We start from the raw sequence: 18,627 nt of genomic DNA on the forward strand, positions 1-18,627 counted from the left end.
ATGATGCCAATTAAACCTCCTCTCCACCTTTTCTGTGATGTGCTCGTACTTATCGTGATTTTGTACATTTTGAAAGAGTGAAACAAAAGATTATCACATACGTTAGTGCTATTTTTCTTTTCTTTGTTTTTGTTTGTTGGCAAGCTCTTTTACATGCAGCTTGTATAATTTGCTTTGCCCCATGCGCATGTATTGCAATGATGAACATATCTCTTACATATAATTGTATTTTTATCATGTTTATATTTTACACATTGTGTTCATAAATCCTGCATTTGTGTGTCACCATAATTTGCTGCTCCTCATGTGAGTACATTGCTTTCGTATCTCTTGTGTTCATGGTTTTTAATTCTATTAAATATAATTTTTCTTGAAACCTTCAATTGAGAAATTTTGATTATTTATGACTTTATAGTAGTGATTATGTTACATGCGGACATTTAAAAAGAACACTTTCATAAAACATTGCTGGCTTGCATGTGGCATTCCCATAAATTCCAGCCACTGTAAGAAATTTGGAAAATCAATAGCAAAAAACTGAGATACTTCAACAGCTAATCCATCATTACTTTTATTTGACCATACAGTTTTGACAAAATTTATCAGATTTTACTTTTGTGTGGACAACTTGCATGGTCCAACTTAAATTTAAATGTAGATACTTATATTACACTTGTGGAACTGTTTCGAAAGACATAGACACATAAGAGTAATGTTAAACTACGAAAACTTGTATCATCATTATTCTGTGCAAACCTTTGTTGTCCGAGTCAGGAGTAGTACAGCTAGAAAATAATTATTCAAATTGATGCTTTGTGAGGAGGAAAATCCAATAACAAAAAATATATGTATACTTAATTTTCCTGTCTTTAAATTCTTGTCAGGTTTTACTTGATGGTCGGTTGGTTTGAATATCAAGTGATTCCACCTTTTCATGACTTTTCATCATTGCCCAACAAATGGGTAGTGTGAGACATTTTGTCTTCTGCTGATGTATGACTTGTGAGCCTAGACAGCAAGCACTTTCTTTAAGTAAGCAACCAATTTTATTAGCGTACTTTTTTTTATCATTGTTGCATGAAAACAAAGCTGCTTTTATGAAAACAGTTGTTGTCATTTCCATTCACACTCAGTATGAAAAGAAATGGTTACAATAAGGAGATGAAATAACAGGAATAATGCTTATACAATGTTTAATTCCACACACACACAAACAACACGCATCATCGTTGTGTTAGCACTCCTATATTCAAAAACCTGCAACAATTTGATGGCGCATTATCAGTGCTGCTACCAGCAGTATATCCACAGTCTGCAGATCTTAATCACACCATCAAGATTTGTTGCCACCAATATAGTTCACATTTGAAGTTACAGATATTGTCAATGGTGTTCACCAAAACCAACTTTCACATCAATATTTAAGGCAGTCTCTAGAATACAGCAGCACTTTCTAAAAAAACATGTCATCATTTGTACTCACACATTCATTTGCTGTAACAAACCATTCAATAAAACACATCCATTCACACATGCAGGAGATTCTCAGTGCTGGTCTCTGTGATCTGATGGTTGATGTGCATCTTTGCTTAGATCCTTCTCTACATAGTTACTAGTGGAGTCACCGGCAGCATCCAGCTGTTGACAGCCACTGTCAGAGTCACTTCTAGACTTGTTGCTGAGCTCGCTGCCTTGTAGGTGGGTATTCCTGTCAGCCAGACTGGTATAGATGGTCATAGCCTAAACACCACAAAATGAAACAGGATTCATCTTACTGTGATACGAATGAAAGAAAAATAAATTCTATTGCACAGAAGAATATATACGTGTAATATTGTTACTTTGATGACAGTGCTCACCTATGTTCATAATTTTTTTTTAACTTAAGCAGTTTGGTATTTATATTCCTTTTGATTTTACAATGTAGCTGTCATATACATTATGCATTGTATGGTGGAAAGGGGAAGGGAGACTGTTGTTTTAGTTAGGCTAAACCAGCAACTAAGACTATATATTTAGACAAAGGATCCAGCCACATGCAGAGAAAGAACACCCTGCATAAGATGATAAGATCTGAACCCAGGACAACCAATCCTTACTGTACTGGATGCCACTAGACCACTAAACATGTACTTATGTAACATAAGATACAAGTTTATAAATAGAAAAAAATATGAAAAAACTGGCACACAACAGTACAAAATTATAAAGTCATGAATGCTACATCTCTACGAAACAGCCTCTGTAGCTGATATATAACCAACAAAAATGTAGTAATTATGCTTGCTTTCTTCCACATAAAAAAAAAAAATGACAGCAGTCAGTTCAGACCTGTGCAACCATAGAAGAGACATCACCAGTGTTCGAAGGCACAATCAAGGTGTTTGTGGTCTTGGCCAGCTGACCGAATGCTGCCACATACTGCTCAGCTACATTCATACCAACTGCATTCAGACCATTCTGAAAATCACAGGTGGCAACTAATTTTAACTGTTCACTTCCGTTTTGTTGTCCTATATACAAGTTTATGGCACTGCAAAATTAGTGTAATATATTCTCATGTGCATATCTTGTACAAGAATTTTAATAGCTCATGTTGTTTGATTAGCCTCTGTGCTATTCTGAATGATTAACCTATAAGATAAAACTGCTTGGTACCTGCTTTATGCACACATTTTGTTATTAATGCAACTCTGTTACTAATGAGATGAGTCCATCTAAGTTGCTTATTAACATATTTGTGCTATTTATAGATATGCTTGTACTGTGCATTTACCCACCTTCTGTGAAAGTGCTTTAGCTACAACATCTACAGATGATGCCTTGGCACGGGCTCTGGCAATCAGGGCCTCTGCATCACCTGACATGGAGGAATTATGTTGACAACCAATTATAGCGCTGACTCACGACATGAACAGGCTATCACTATCACTATAATAGGAAAACTTATCAAGAGTTCTCCTCTTGACCACACACACTACACTATTTGTTATACTCCTGAGTGTTGTTTTCAACAGTCAACATCAAGAAGTGACATCAAATGTATAACATAAAAGTAACATGCCTGAATGATGAAATATATATTAAAATTGTATTCAACAAAACTGTCTTTTGAGGAAAGAAAATTTAAACTGTGAGCTATACCAAAATAAAGTCTTTTTCATTTCATTTATGCAGGAGATAACCAATACTGATGACCACAATTTTGATTTTGTTTTTGGACCCAAGAACAATCCCTCACACAAGAAAAAGTGTTGTATTCAAAAGATGAATCCATTTTGTATAGTAGCTTCCCTTGAAATCTATTTTCTCTTGAACGAAAAATGGCACTAAGAAACAATTGCCTGTAGATGCTAGATCTCTGCTAGCAGAGATGAGATGTAAATAATTATGTAATGTCAAGTCTGATGATGAAAATAATGTTATAATTTTATATAAAGATAATATTAGTAATTTGTTTTCATCTAAAAGCAACAATGCACTTTAAGACTCTAATTTGGAAATGTGAGGTTCATTCATTCAGTTTTAAAACAGCATAGCTGCATGTTGAAATAATTCTTTAAAAACTGTTCAACAACTCTTTTTCACACTTAAAATGACTATTAAAATCAGAGAAAAGATTTAAGATAAGAACACTTTTTGTGCTTAAATATTCTTTAAAATGTACACACACATGCACTCACTGTATACTGTGTCAAACAAGGAGAATGGCTCTATCATTCTTGTGTTAGTATGCACTCAAAGAAATGATGAAATATGCTACTTACCGTGAGCCTGGTTAATTTGTTCTGCTTTGAAAGCCTCAGAGTTGAGAATGCGAGCTTGTTTCTTGCCCTCGGCTATGTTAATTTCTGCCTCTCGTATGCCTGTCATCCAATACAACAAAGCTGTGTTGGTGAAGGCATATTCATTTACCATCTAAATAATAATTCTGGGTGAAATATCGCAAGCTGAAGCTTGCAGTCTAGTTTTACCAAACAATAAAGAGAAACAAAAGTATAGATTGTCTTAGAGAAAGAGTGTAAGATACCCTCTGATTCCAATATGGCTGCTCGCTTCTTCCGCTCTGCTTCAACCTGCATCTGCATGGCTTCTTGTACTCGTGAAGGGAGCTTGATATCACCTGGAAAATGTCAGCAATTGTATCACTCTGTCATTCTCATATTAATTTTAAGTATTAAAAAATAGCATTATCAATCTTGCCACTCACATCTCACATTAACACTCACAGGCAGAACTCAAAGTGTCACCTCATCTTTACGCTAAAATTAGTCATAGAAAGATTGGCTAAAGTTGGAAAGTAAAATAAAAAGACCAAATACTTTCTTTTAATGAAAAAGCATAATATAGACCTTTTCAGTTCACCAGAAATTTAAAATCGAAAATAACTGAAAACTAAGAATTTATTTGCCACAGAGCATGCTCTATGTAAATGCATGCATATTGAAAGAAATATTTAGGTTTTTGTATGATTTTATATTAATATACATACGGATCTCGTAACGGAGACACACAATGCCCCAAGCTTCTGATGCCTTGTTGATTGCCTCTGTGGAGAATTGTTGTAAATTATAGAGCTGATACTCTTTGTCTTCATGCTTTTAAAGCAGGCAAACATTTGTCAAGAGATAGAGCTTAATCCCTTCCCCACCACAAAAGCACCCAACTTATACATGTATAATGTCACAATATTTATATCTATGATAAAGGCAACAAAATACTAAATATGGAATGAAAGTAACAAAGCCTTATGGACAAGCTTTTGAAAATGATCTGTCATCATATCTTGCTTTACAAAAAAAAAGCTTGCTCACATGATATGCACATTTTCAGACATCAATTTGTCTGTAACTTTCAACAGCCCTTTGCCAAGAAATCTTTAAATGGTCATAAAACAACTTCCTGTTATCACCAGATCCTTTTATATAGCTACTCACCAACAATTGCAATGTTGAGGGATTCTCGTTCTCTGAAGACATTGTCTAAAGTAATTTTACCAATTTCTGATCGCATAGTGGTCTGGGCTAGCTGTGTAATTGCATACTCTGGATCTTCCACTCCATACGATGCCTTTAGAAAATGGCAACAGAGCAAGTTTGTAGGATAAAATCGATCAGTTGGTCAAAGCAAAAAAAAAAAAACAATATTTTATATCAACGATAATAATAATTCAAAGACATGATGCTGAAAATGTACTCAGCTTTTATCACCTTATTAGATGAATGTGGGTTAGTTCTGATTATGCAAATAAAGCAATTAGACATTTTCAGAGATTATAAGCTTTAGTTAATAATAATGATAATGCGTGTACTTGTAATGTGCATCATCACGATCAAGATAGAACACACTCTCTGCACTTATAATAATAAATGAAAGATGGTAGAGGACGGTGAAGTATGTATAGGCCCGCTGAACAATATAAAGATGAAGTACAAGAATAGAACATCTAGCAATGGATGAAAATATGAAAGGATATAGGCACTATAAACAGTGTAAGATAGGGTTGTTACATGATGATTAACATGACCGACAATATTACAAGGGAATTAAGAATAGTAATTCAGAGATAGTACTCAGTGAACAGATATGTTTTTAGAATAGGTTTGAATGTAGCTTTGGAGTCAAAGTGGTGAACATGATGTGGAAGAGAGTCCCACTACTTACAGCTCAGAGGGAAAACGTCCATTGTCTGTATGTAATTGTCTTTGTAGGAGTCTGATGAGGATGGACACAAATGATTTCAGTCAAGTAGTGAGGGGGTGGAGCCTTCAAAAAATCCACAACATACAGTTGAGAGCTTGTAGTCTATTCTAGCTGACATGATTTCACTTAAAAGTATCACAGGATTCCTTTAAAAGCCACTGAATAAAATTAAATTTATAAACAAGCAGCTAAGCAATTCTAAAGTACTTTTGATGAGACAAAATGAAATCAGTCACATAAAACCAAATAAGCAATATGTTACCTTGTACGGATCCATAACTCTCAGATAAAGAATACCATCCATTGTCAGTGTTACATTGTCTGAAAACAAAAACTTTGGATGCTAATCATTATCACAAATTAAAGCCTTGTTGAAGCCCTCAATCTCACCACCTTTAATGCTCAGTTCTACATTTTCAGTCCTGTTGACTGATGGTATGTTTTCATCTTCTGCATACAAGTAGCAATTTATAATAAATAAGACATTTAAGCAACACTGACAATGCTATTCAAAATGATATTGAAAATATTCTAGCCATAAGCATATGCAGTCCATTAATGACTACTTCTTGATCAGCTGTTACTATCTGCCCTCTTTGTCTATATCCAAAAACTATTTCATCTACATGACCATGACTTTTTCTTGTCTTCTTCATCTAGAGCTAGTTTAATCTCTGTTCTTTATACTTGTGTTGTCACATAAAAATGCACATCAACTATTTTCCATGAATACTTGCATATGTGCATACATATGGCAAATAGTGCTCAATCTGACAGTCAATATCAAGGAGTTTTAAGATGGCAATCCACGTTTTCTGTTCAGTCTGTCTTAAACAAAATTCGTGTGATTGTTGGCAGAATGTAAAACATACCAACAGAGATGGCAGCTTGTTGGGGAACATCAATGGCTATTTCCTTGAGACTCTGAACATATTTAATTGAGTCCACAACTGGGATGCATAAATTCAAGCCCTTTAAAACCAAAAAATCATATATAAATAGAGAGGTAAAACTCATTATGATGTTAACTGACAATCATCAATGTTGCAGAGTAGACGTACTATTCTAGTTACAGTATTTTTCCTATCAATATGTGCTGAGAGTACAAAATTATGTTCCACTGGGTGGAAGATAACTAACCCAAACTAAATGCATTTTGCTGTCACAAACAAATCTGCTCCACTGAAACTGATTTTCTTAAGTTTATGACATGGCAAATCCCTAAAAGAACCCAGCAACAAAAAGCAAAAGCAAAACAGCAACAAAATGAAAGTGATGCTGTAAAAATAAACAGAAAAACGCAATTTTCAAGAAAGTGGTAATCACAGGTTCAAGGACTCTGTGATATTTTCCAAAACGCTCAATGATCCAGGCTTCCTGCTGAGGTACAAACAAAATGGCTGTGTTTAGTGGCAGACGGGATCGTAGACGCACTTGTTGTTGACATAGATGATGCAGTCCCTAAAATAAAGATAAAAGTCATAACCATTATACCATAACTGAAACACTTAAGCTAAAGTTAAATGAATTAGTAAATGTGATGTTATTAAAATAGTCTACACAGAAAACTGTTATGGAATGTTTATGCTTTTTCTTCATTTAAAAGCATAAGTTAAAGTTTTAAAAAAAGCAAAAATGATGGAGAAACCTTAAATGAAGATTTAGAAATATAAAACTCATTATATGAAATTAACCATTCGTTTGATTATAACTCTGTAGCTTAAAACTGTTACAAGACTTGGTAAACACGTTTTATTATTAAATAGATCAATTTTTGAGTGAAGATATATTGTCTTGCAAGGACTAAAAATAAAAATGCACATCTTATAGTTTTATGAGCGTCTCCAACAGCTGCTATGAAATGTTAGCCACTTATTTCGTAAGATCATTGCATGATACACCGCGTCTAATTCATGACCTTACCTCCAGCGATCGAAGCGTTCCTATCCTTGCTAAACGAAACATTTTAACAAAGTTAAGTAAAAATAGTTCGATTAACTCTCTGTTCGATTAATCGTTAGTGATCAGTTATCTCTATCGGTTTCGTACGACACAAAAACATGAACACAAGACGATGAGCCTGCGGCGTGACTTCTGTGCAGACAACCTCCCCGGCACTTCCGGTGTCAGGACAGACTACTCTGTGAGAGTTCTCCTCGTTACATTTGTAGGATTACTTCCCGTGGAAGTAACATAATTATTATGTTAAAATTTATTAAAATATGGTATTAATTTTGCTTAGCTTGGATGGCATTTCATATTATTCGTGCCACCTGACGTGATCTGACCATGGATGTGTATTTATGGACGGATGTCTGTATGCCGAGACTCACTCTTGGCCTCTTGCGAAATGATCCGCTGTTAGTCTCGGCGAGCCGTAATAAAAAATGTGACTAAACCGGAAGCCATGTCGTCTAATGCCTCGTTTTAGCAGTTAACTGGTAAAATCGTCTGTGAACTGACAAATGAGCACAGTTTACTGGGTACCTTGAACCAGGGTGTTCGTGACACTGCGGGTCGTTTGGCACATACCAATTAAAACGTGCTTGTTGTTCACAGACTTTACGGGAAACAATTCAAATCGCCCAGAATGTTTGCCTGGTTAAAGATTTCGCAAATGTTCCAAAGCCATACAAAAAGACACCCCCACTAATGGTGGATGACATCTTCGTTCAGATTCTTAATAAAATCGTGGCTGTGATAACATGTGTATTAGTATTTCTCAAAAAATTCTTTGAAGTTGTTGCCTTTATGCAAAATTTCGCTGCCAATAATTAAATGACCAGCAGATTTTGCACAGATACTGAAGCTGATATCAAATGAAGAATGATGTTCTAATATTTCAAGTCAGGTTTCATACTGCGATGGCCACAGACTTGTACGATGTGAGGCGATGACACTTTCTGTGAAGAAAGGTTGACGTAACATTCCTCACTCTGGGGAATTTTTCTATACGGGGTACAAAAGTTTGATCCTTTAATGCCATTTCTCCTCATTTACTAACCACTCAGGTGTAAACAACTCCATGTTCAGTTAGTGATGTAGCTTCTAGTGCACTTGTCCAACTGTTTGCAGTCAATATTACGTTACTGAATGAAATGTAGGTATTGAAGATCGAATTGTAAGCATATTATGATATTCTGGGAAAATAATTAATTTAAGGTTCCCGGGGTAGACGATCTCTCCGGGTCCCTTGTAATTGTAAATTCTGGCACTCGGCGGCCCTGATCATGATACTAAGGCTATTTAACTGGTGAGTTTACAGACGACTCATCTCTAAAGATGATAAAGCAGTCGGCACATCAAACGACTAAAAAGCTAATTAAGAAGTGAACAACTGTGGTTTGTCGGTCACAGTACAGCGATCACCAACCTGCGACTATAAGTGGCGGACACAGCTTTGTTTTACAGTCTACTGTCGAGCTCAGCCAAGGGACTGTAAATGACAATCAGCTCGGCACACCTGCACAGGTGACAGCAAGGGTGACGTCAGGTACGTGAGGTCATCTTGCCTCCTCCAGACGATCATCTCATCTTCCAGTCGTCTGTCAGCTTTGTGTTTGTCCTGGTGTGACTGGGTCAAGTGCTTTGTCCTGTCTGCAGAAGTCTGTTTTCTCGTTTTGTGTTGATGCGCATACATAGTGTGTAATCCTGTGTGTAGTTACATAGTGTGTAAGCCTGTGTGTGATTACATAGTGTGTAAGCCTGTATGTAACTACATAGTGTGTAATCATGTGTGTAGTTACATAGTGTGTAAGCCTTGTGTAGTTACATAGTATGTAAGCCTGTGTGTAGTTACATAGTGTGTAAGCCTGTGTGTAATTACATAGTGTGTAATCCTTTGTGTAATTACATAGTGTGTAAGCCTGTATGTAACTACATAGTGTGTAAGCCTTTGAGTAATCACTTAGTGTGTAAGCCTGTGTGTAGTTACATAGTGTGTAAGCCTTTGTGTAATCACATAGTGTGTAAGCCTGTGTGTAATTACTTAGTGTGTAATCCTTTGTGTAATTACATAGTGTGTAAGCCTGTATGTAACTACATAGTGTGTAACCCTGTATGTAACTACATAGTATGTAAGCCTGTGTGTAGTTACATAGTGTGTAAGCCTGTGTGTAGTTACATAGTGTGTAAGCCTGTATGTAACTACATAGTGTGTAATCATGTGTGTAATTACATAGTGTGTAATCCTGCGTGTAATTACATAGTGTGTAAGCCTGTATGTAACTACATAGTGTGTAATCCTGTGTGTAGTTACATAGTGTGTAAGCCTGTGTGTAGTTACATAGTGTGTAATAATGTGTGTAGTTACATAGTGTGTAAGCCTGTATGTAACTACATAGTGTGTAATCATGTGTGTAATTACATAGTGTGTAATCCTGTGTGTAATTACATAGTGTGTAAGCCTGTATGTAACTACATAGTGTGTAATCCTGTGTGTAATTACATAGTGTGTAAGCCTGTATGTAACTACATAGTGTGTAATCCTGTGTGTAATTACATAGTGTGTAAGCCTGCATGTAACTACATAGTGTGTAATCATGTGTGTAACTACATAGTGTGTAATCCTGTGTGTAATTACATAGTGTGTAAGCCTGTATGTAACTACATAGTGTGTAATCCTGTGTGTAGTTACATAGTGTGTAAGCCTGTGTGTAACTACATAGTGTGTAAGCCTTTGAGTAATTACTTAGTGTGTAAGCCTGTGTTTAATTACTTAGTGTGTAAGGATGTGTGTAGTTACATGTGTCAACCGGCAGCTGTGGTGGTGTGATCGTTACCAGACAACTGTCCATTACTTGTCCAAAAGAAATAAGCCGTCCTAATAGCAAAGGATGCATGCAAGACTATGGCTATTCTAGAACGTTTCATTTTTTTAAACTCTCAAAATGAAAGTGGTCTGATTACTAAAGACTTTAAACAGCAAGGTCGTCTGAGGCCATTGCTAGGTGCCAGCCTAGTGTCTGACAAACAGTTTGTTACGTGGTCAGTCCTGCCAGTGACGTGTCATTTATCAGGACAATAGCTGCCACTCACACTCTCGCCAGGTGCCAACATTGCAAGTGTTTAAATATGAGAGCATTTTATTTATCACAACAATGAGACGCTCATGTGGTTTGTTGCCCAACGAACCGCTCGCTATTAGGACGCAGGTGGCAGGGAACGATGTTCAGTCATCTGTCATCAGTCATCTGTCTCTCGCAGGCTGGTCTGACGGTGTACGTACATCACAGCCTCGTGTGATGTCCACACACTTGTGAATGTACAGATGGCCCGAACACACACACCATCACACGCGTTCACAAACGAGCACGTGTGTTACACTGAGGACCGAGTGTGTAATACCCTGACAACAAAAATAACAACGGACCCCAATGGTCACAGTGAACAAGAAAAACAAAACTGAGAATACAAGGGTCAGTGCTACTGGGACAAACACTGTTCTTTCAAAGTCTTGACAAAGTAGCCACAATCACACTCACACTGTCACAAATCACAACTCGGATTTCCCAAAACACGGACAACCCCGCCAGGTGGCACCACGTGCTTCCCGTCGTGGGTATGCAAACGCGCAGGGTGTACATAAACAAAGGGGAAAATGGATTTGATTGCCTGAAAAGGAAAAAACTTTTTCCCAGCATCATAAACTGTTCTCAATGCACTGTCCCGTTAGATAAGACAATATTTCCAAGCGGACTGCTCAGTCACTCTTATCGTGTGTCCAATAATTGGCTGATGGCTGGTCCTGGAAGACAGGCGGATTTGAAGTAACTGGCAGTGATGTAGACATGTTTGTCTCCTCCTTACTTCAACGTCTGTCCAACACTTTGTTGGTTTACAGCGCTCACTCCACACTGAGCAAGTGAAAACAACAAAACCAGATAAACATCAGTCAACCCACTGCCTGTCAGGCTGGCTCCTTATGCTTCAGCCGATAGGTTGACCTGGAAAAGGAGAAAATGTAATGTTCTTGTTGGTCCGGAGAGCAGGGATCCCTAGCAAGTCTGGAACTTGCTGGAGGCCTCAGACGCCATCAGAAGATAATGAATATTGCATTTAAAAGGAAAAAACAATGAATGAGCAGTTTGTCGGCTCCATCAGGTACACGGGGTCACCCACAACCACTTGCTGACAGATGATGCATGGAAAGTGATCTCAGACCACAATGTTGCCAAAAGACTGGGCGCCGTGTGGAGGTGTGATGATGATGTAGTCCTTTCACCTGCTCGTAGGCGCCTTTACAAGTCTGCAAAGACAACAAAAAAATAATCAGTGCTTTTGTAATGTGAGTATTGCTAGTGAGGCTAGAGACTGAGCACTACAGCTTTGAAGTTTTTGTTCCACAGCAAGTTGTTCACTCAAAGTATTTGTATGTATGTTCGCCAGCAGTTAATTGTCACATGACAAGGACAGGAAAAGACCTGAGATGGTCATGCAGGGCAACTTGCACATTGGAGTGGGCTTCAGCTTTAAACAAAGAGGCTTTACAAACGGTAACTGTTGTGATGAGATAAGACAAGCTGTTGTTTATGGGATGTATGCTCGATCTGTCATGAAGAGGAGGTGAGGCTTGTGAAGTAGAGCGGACCGTGGTTTATGTAAACCCTGTTCTAACGAGAATATAAACAGTTCACAGGTGGAGCTGGGAGCCTGGCCCATAAAACTTCCAGCAGCAGATCTCGTTTTCAAACTCTCATTGTAATATCATAACCCATTCATAACAACAGTTACAAGTACCAGCCACCAGTTTCCACAAATAATGTGACAGGCTGCACTAATGATCTCCCTTCCAACCACAAAGGGAGGAAACCACTCACTCTGACAGAAGACGCCGAGAAACTGCCGTCGGACTGTGGGGTCCAGCAGGCTGTCGTAGCTGCTGACTTTGATGATCTGAGACGGGGAGGTGATGATCTTCAACTGACTCTCGTCGCAGTTGTTGCCGATGGCGATGACGTAGACGGAGGCCTTGAACTTGAGCATGAGCGCCTCGTACGTCACCTCATTGAACGACGTCAGCACGTCGTCCACGAAGACCACCGCCATCTTGGCAGCGTCCGGCCGCCCTCCGCGTGCTGCCTCGTACCCCCCGACACGCAGGCGCTTGAGGAGGGTGCTGAGGCTGGGAGGGGCCTGAGACTGCAGCTCCGCCACGAAGCTGTCTCGCCGGAAGTGCTGCGACACAAAGATGGAGGAGATGTAGGAAGTTGAACCCATTCATGACTCGATACTTGTATATGAATGCACGTGCATGTAAGCATAGCACCATTTGGTGTACACTCAGCCTCATACAACATTTACCCGTATTAAGCTCGCAAGCCAAGGCTTCTGACGAACGTTACCCCTGACTTAGCACTCGCTACCAAGACTGTTTTCTATGAGGTCAGAAGATGCATTTGAGTAAAGACTGAAGATAATGACGAGGACGAGTACTGAACACAGGAGATGGTGATGGCAATGGCAGAGATGCTACATCTAAAGATAATGTCACAACGAACAGAAAACCTATCCTCTAATGACATACAGTGATACCTCGGTTCTCGAACGCCTTGACTTTCGACCAAATCGGTATTCGACCAGGAAAGTCGAGAAAATTTTGTCTTGGAATTCGAACAAATATTTGGAACTCGAACATCCGAACGTCCGAGATGAGCCGAGTTGAGCCGAATGGCGTTCATTGGGCCCAGCGCGCCTTGCTTGCGTCATCAGTGACAATAACCATCCCCCTTCCCTCCTCCCTCCACATTCATTCCCTCCTGCCATAAAGTGTGGTACAGGTACAGTAAATGAAACACAATTTACTGTACTGTACAATGCATTTTTTTTTTTTTTTAATAAATACACTTTTATTTCTTATTTCTTGTTGAGACTCATGTTTTTCTACATATTATATACAAATTAGGCCAGTAAATAGGCATTTTCTGGGGCTTGGAACGAATTAATCCAGTTTCCATTATTTCCTTTGGGTTTCATTGCTTCGGTTCTCGAACAATTTGGTTCTCGACCGTCCTCCCGGAACGAATTATGTTCGAGAACCGAGGTATCACTGTACTAGTTTACAGACGACAAGGACAAGGTACTCACCTTGCCCAGATCGATGTCTCCGGGCTGACAGGCCTGCGACACGGTCCCCACGCGGATGTTTCCGGTTCCAAAGTTAAACTCGTGGACCGTTTCGTTTACGAACCGTCGGACCTTAGTGACGTCACGAGAGCTCATGGTGGCCGAGTTGTAGACAAAGATGACGTCAGCCTTCCGGTTCTTCCCGCATGCTGTGAGACATAAAATGTCCGTGCTTGTGACTAGGCATGTGTGCGACAGTTCACAGCCATAACAGAACACCAATCCAACAGCTGTTAAATAAATTAAGTTTTATGGAAACTTTGATCATTCCCACATTAAACACACTCACATACACGTCAACCATTCGTCAGACACAGTCGTCAGCACTGACGTACCGGCGTCATCAGCCTGCGGCAGCTCGGTGTTGCAGATGCTGACAGCCAGCCTGGAGCCCAAGGTGTTGAGGATGTCGAAGCTGGCCACTTGCATGGCGAACTCGTCAGACGGCTGAGAGGCAATGGCCTTGAGCTCGTCCACGTCGACGTCGTTGCCCACGCCCACGGCAAACAGCCATATCCCGTCGTCCCGAGCGGCGATGGCCTCGGCCTCTGTGATGCTAGGAAACCGCGACTTGCCGTCCGTGATCACCACCCCTACGCGGGTCACGTTCTTGCGTGCGATGCCGTCGCGGAAACCATGCGTGCGCATGCCGTGGATACCTCTTCCGGTGTACGTGTCGCCCGAGATGTAGGGGGCGTTTTTAACGGCTCGGATGAGGGTGTTCTTGTCGGGGTAACCACCGAGGTCCAGTACGGGTACGAAGGAATTGGAGAAGACGCCCAGACCCACCCGAGTGGCGTCGGGTGCGATGTGCATCCGCTCAATGATCGAGACGACGAAGCCGAGAAGTTTCTCGAAGTCGACGATCCAGACAGAAGAGGAACAATCCAGCAGGAAGTAGATGTCCACCGGCTTTTCTGCGCAACCTGTAAGTCAATAAACCACAATGTAAGACTGTCGGTCAAACTGCAGAACAATGTAAACAACTTATCAACCGATGTAAGTAACTGGGTCACAACCAGAATGATTATCTTGTCTGATTTAACATTTAAAAGGGAGAAAAAGGGAGAAAAAAGTATGGAATAAAAACAAGAATACGGAATAAAGATGAATAAAAATTGAGCAAATTTTGCAAAAGCGTTAAAGATAAGGTTAGACTTAGGGAATGAACGAATTAATAAAGACAAATAAGAATTTTTATGGGATATTGGATAATGACTACGTGTAAGGTTACAGTTAGGGTGTCAGCTAGGCGCAGCAGACGACATCCTGTCCGCGGGCCGTTATATGGTCCACGAAATCAGTTGGTCTGGCCCGGCACAGGCAATCGCAGGCGGTGTTCGAAATTCAGTAAATATAGGATGTCTATTTTTTATAGACACACACATTTGTATTCAGTGAACACTCATTTACTTCTTGTTTAGTGTCTGCACTGCAGGCGAAACCTGATCGCCATGCGCGTGTGTTCCACACCTTGTTTTATTGTGCAGATGATATACAGAGCGGTAATGAGCTTTGTATTGTATGTTAGACGACACCAAGATGGTCACCAACACCAGACGTCAGGCACGTGCGACACCTGCAGCACCTGAACCTGTCTTGCGGTGACTCAGGAGGAGGTCAGTGCCGTGTAGTCTGCGAGTGTAGACATTGTCAAAGTGTTGACACACTGTGGTGAAGCTTCGACTTGACATCAGGGCTAATGCCTCGGGCTGATTGTCACCCATTCCACCTTTCCACCTTCACCCATTCCACCCATTGTCACCCATTGTCACCCATTCCACCCATTGTCACCCATTGTCACCCATTATCACCCATTCCACCTTATGACAACTCGACTCGTGCAGGGAGCACATTCCTAGTTATCACATGACAACGGCCCGCGAATGATGTTCTACGTATTCAAATAGCTCTTGGAAGAAAAAAGTTCCCCCGCTGTTCTAAAGTCCTGGGTGAAAGGTGAAAGTGTATGAACTCAGCTTCACGCCGAGGCCTGAGAGGTTCTGTAATATCCAGAAGACGCGCAGGAACCTCACCGTTCTCATGAAAACAACAACAAGCTGCTAGCTAGCAACAGCAACAGCTGTTCTCGGAGAAATGAGTGACTAGAATCCTCAGGATGTAAGTGCTCTCGCTTCACTCGTATTTCCTATTTCTGCACGTGTCAGAACATCACGTGACCGTCGCGTGCTACTGTACACGCGCCGCGAATTAAGTCTCATCTACTTCCGGTCTGCCTCATCCTGCTGTTGAGGTGGAGAAGCATCGTCACTGCAGATGGACAGAGCAATTGAAACGACCAGTGTGCATGGACTTCGCGCTCGCACGAGCGGATCTCATCCTCTTTATCTTGGTTCCGCGTTCAAACCCAGAACTACGTCTTGCAATTCCGGTCTCATCCCTGAGGTCCTTGTTGCCGACCTGCGCTCACCACGTCAGTCGTGACTGACCCTCGTCCTCCAGCCAATCATCCGCTCAGCCTGTCGACTAACCAAGTGGTTAGACACACGTACACGTGAGCCACGGGTAGACGGTTTTTGTGGTGACCGCTACTAACGGAAAGAATCAGCGAATAAAAAAAGAACGAAGGAAAGCAGATAGAGAAAGAAAAAGGAGTGTGGCTGGAGAAGGAAATGAGTGGGGTTATCGATATTAACGATGTCAGAAGGGGTTAATAATAATAAAGGTATGTCATAGAGGGCCATGTCCCAGCACTAAGGGCAAACTCGTGGCTATTGACAAGGGAGGTGGGTTCACCAGGTTAATGAGTGAAAGGTTTGATGTAAGACATTGAAACATGTTGATCACTTGTCACTTATATATGAATACACACATACATTCACTTTACACTTCATTTAAAGACATCAATCTGGACTGGTTGGACATTTTGCCAGGCGATGCATCACTGACACACGTGCGCGCACTTACCGATGGCGTTGGGCTGGTCGGCAGGCAAGGCCGTGGCTGTCCCCATGGCAAGCACCTGGTGACAGAGGTACAAACATTGGTTTTCTCTCACTCACAGTCTACTTCCACCTCACCCACTGCTATAGGACAGGACCGACAGCCTGCTGGCTATGATAAGCATGTTTGGTGCATGTTGTGATGATGTGGTGATGTGTGATGATATGATGTGTGGTGATGTGTGGTGATGTGTGGTGATGGTGTGTGTCTACAGATAGAGAGATCAGCACAAGAGTCGATAACAGTTGAAGTTCACAATTACAAAGCCCACTGAATTATTGTTTGAATTGTATGGATACATGCATGCTTTTATCGACACAATGACATGTTCACCAAATAATGAAATGTCTACCTAATGTAGTCTTACCGTCAGCAAAGCCAGCAGATACATGGCCGACAGTCAAGATGTGTCGTCGTCGTCGTAGCCAACAAACGGAGTTGTAGTTGCTCCAATGAGTGGTAGCCACAAGGTTCAAACCTCGCCGTGCTCACCCGTCTCTGTGGACAGTTACACTCAACCTACAGTAGATAAGCACAAGTAGATAACTTGAAGGCGATGCTACAGCAGCTGCTGACACAGTGTATGACAATGTACAGCTGTTCACTTGTTGTTCACACAGTTCACTTGTTGCACTGATGTTGCGAGCGTCCCGTTTGCGGCTGGTGGCGCTGTGGCAGGCCTTATGTAGTGTGGCGGCCATGACTCACCACCAGTGTGGGCGACAGCATTGTGTGTGTGTCCTCACCTAAGTTTAGACAGGGTGAGACGACAACAGCCAACCGTCTTAACGACAATTGTCTCACCTGGGGTAGCCTCTACCTGACTCAGGGGATTGGCTATCAATGGCACATCTTACACCTGCAACACGATATTACATTGTTACACGCCTTTGTTCCGGGTAGTAAAACAGACAAAAAATACTCGGATAGCCATAAGCCGTTACTGACGTCACACCAGGTAGACGATGACGTAGAAACACCTTGTCATTCCAGAGGCAGGTGAATGGCGAAAGTCGAACGAAGCTCTGGTTCATGTCAGAGGCAGGAAGGAGGATGGAATTGAAGGGGTTGCTACTCTAGAGGCTCAAAAAAGCAAGAACATATTTTCATAGCTGATAAGGTCTAAATATTTCTAAAACTTAAAAGTAGAAAATTTAGAAACTCCTTTCAAAAATCGCTCTTATGTGTCAGGCTGGTACGTGAGGTCATCTTGCCTCCTCCAGACGATCATCTCATCTTCTTCAGTCGTCTGTCAGCTTTGTGTTTGTCCTGGTATGACTAGGTCAAGTGCTTTGTCCTGTCTGCCGAAGTCTGTTTTCTCGTGCACAAACGAACATGTCTGCTGAAGACAACGGGAATCTCGTTTAAACAGTTTATCTTCCTTCCATCATTAGTTTATCAGCAACAGAATGCCGACAGCCTGACGACCACCGCGCTGTCCTCAGTGAGTGTCCAGACGAAGATGAGATGAGTCTCACTGGGGGGAGAGAAGCTATTGCAGGAATCCACAGGGACAGGAGGGAGGCAGCCTGACGGTTACAGTCAAAGCTAGTCACGTGATACACTTTACATTCTAAAGTTGAAGTATTGCACTTGACTACCCTGTCGTCGGCTGTTATCACCGATGACATCTTTATGACACCTTACAGGCTTCACGCTGAGGGCTGCGGGCTACTTCCCACACTACATCCGGGCTACCTGTGATTACAGCAGGTAAGTATGATACAATAAGCCACTGACACGAATAATGTACTTTCTGTAAACACTTGTTTTACATCAGGTACAGTAGTATACAGTAAACAAGATGTACAGTATGTACAGTGCATGTAGAGTACA

The 18,627-nt window shown here is 40.9% G+C and overlaps 2 protein-coding genes across 3 annotated transcripts; both read right to left on the reverse strand.

The window, feature by feature from the left end:
• Nucleotides 1-1,176: 1,176 nt before the first annotated feature.
• LOC112553682 (stomatin-like protein 2, mitochondrial) lies at nucleotides 1,177-7,832 on the reverse strand. The gene is made up of 11 exons (XM_025221066.1): nucleotides 7,627-7,832; nucleotides 7,030-7,164; nucleotides 6,576-6,675; nucleotides 5,966-6,024; nucleotides 4,938-5,070; nucleotides 4,493-4,549; nucleotides 4,031-4,123; nucleotides 3,768-3,866; nucleotides 2,781-2,860; nucleotides 2,332-2,460; nucleotides 1,177-1,740 (listed from the first exon to the last, which is right to left on the reverse strand). The coding sequence occupies exons 1-11, from the start codon at nucleotides 7,666-7,668 to the stop codon at nucleotides 1,546-1,548; spliced, it is 1,122 nt and encodes a 373-aa protein (XP_025076851.1). The 5' UTR covers nucleotides 7,669-7,832; the 3' UTR covers nucleotides 1,177-1,545.
• A 2,937-nt stretch (nucleotides 7,833-10,769) lies between these two features.
• LOC112553681 (collagen alpha-4(VI) chain-like) lies at nucleotides 10,770-17,464 on the reverse strand. Of its 2 annotated transcripts, XM_025221064.1 has the most exons (6): nucleotides 17,159-17,464; nucleotides 16,756-16,810; nucleotides 14,163-14,753; nucleotides 13,789-13,976; nucleotides 12,522-12,879; nucleotides 10,770-11,950 (listed from the first exon to the last, which is right to left on the reverse strand). In XM_025221064.1, exons 1-6 carry the CDS (start codon nucleotides 17,180-17,182, stop codon nucleotides 11,943-11,945), a joined length of 1,224 nt encoding a protein of 407 aa, XP_025076849.1. In that variant the 5' UTR covers nucleotides 17,183-17,464; the 3' UTR covers nucleotides 10,770-11,942. The 2 variants fall into 2 exon arrangements, with proteins under 2 accessions (XP_025076849.1, XP_025076850.1); XM_025221065.1 differs by lacking the exons at nucleotides 16,756-16,810; nucleotides 17,159-17,464 and adding an exon at nucleotides 15,062-15,078.
• Between the last annotated feature and the right edge of the window lie 1,163 nt (nucleotides 17,465-18,627).

Source organism: Pomacea canaliculata, linkage group LG13 (assembly GCF_003073045.1).
Source record: "Pomacea canaliculata isolate SZHN2017 linkage group LG13, ASM307304v1, whole genome shotgun sequence".
Lineage (NCBI taxonomy): Eukaryota > Metazoa > Mollusca > Gastropoda > Architaenioglossa > Ampullariidae > Pomacea > Pomacea canaliculata.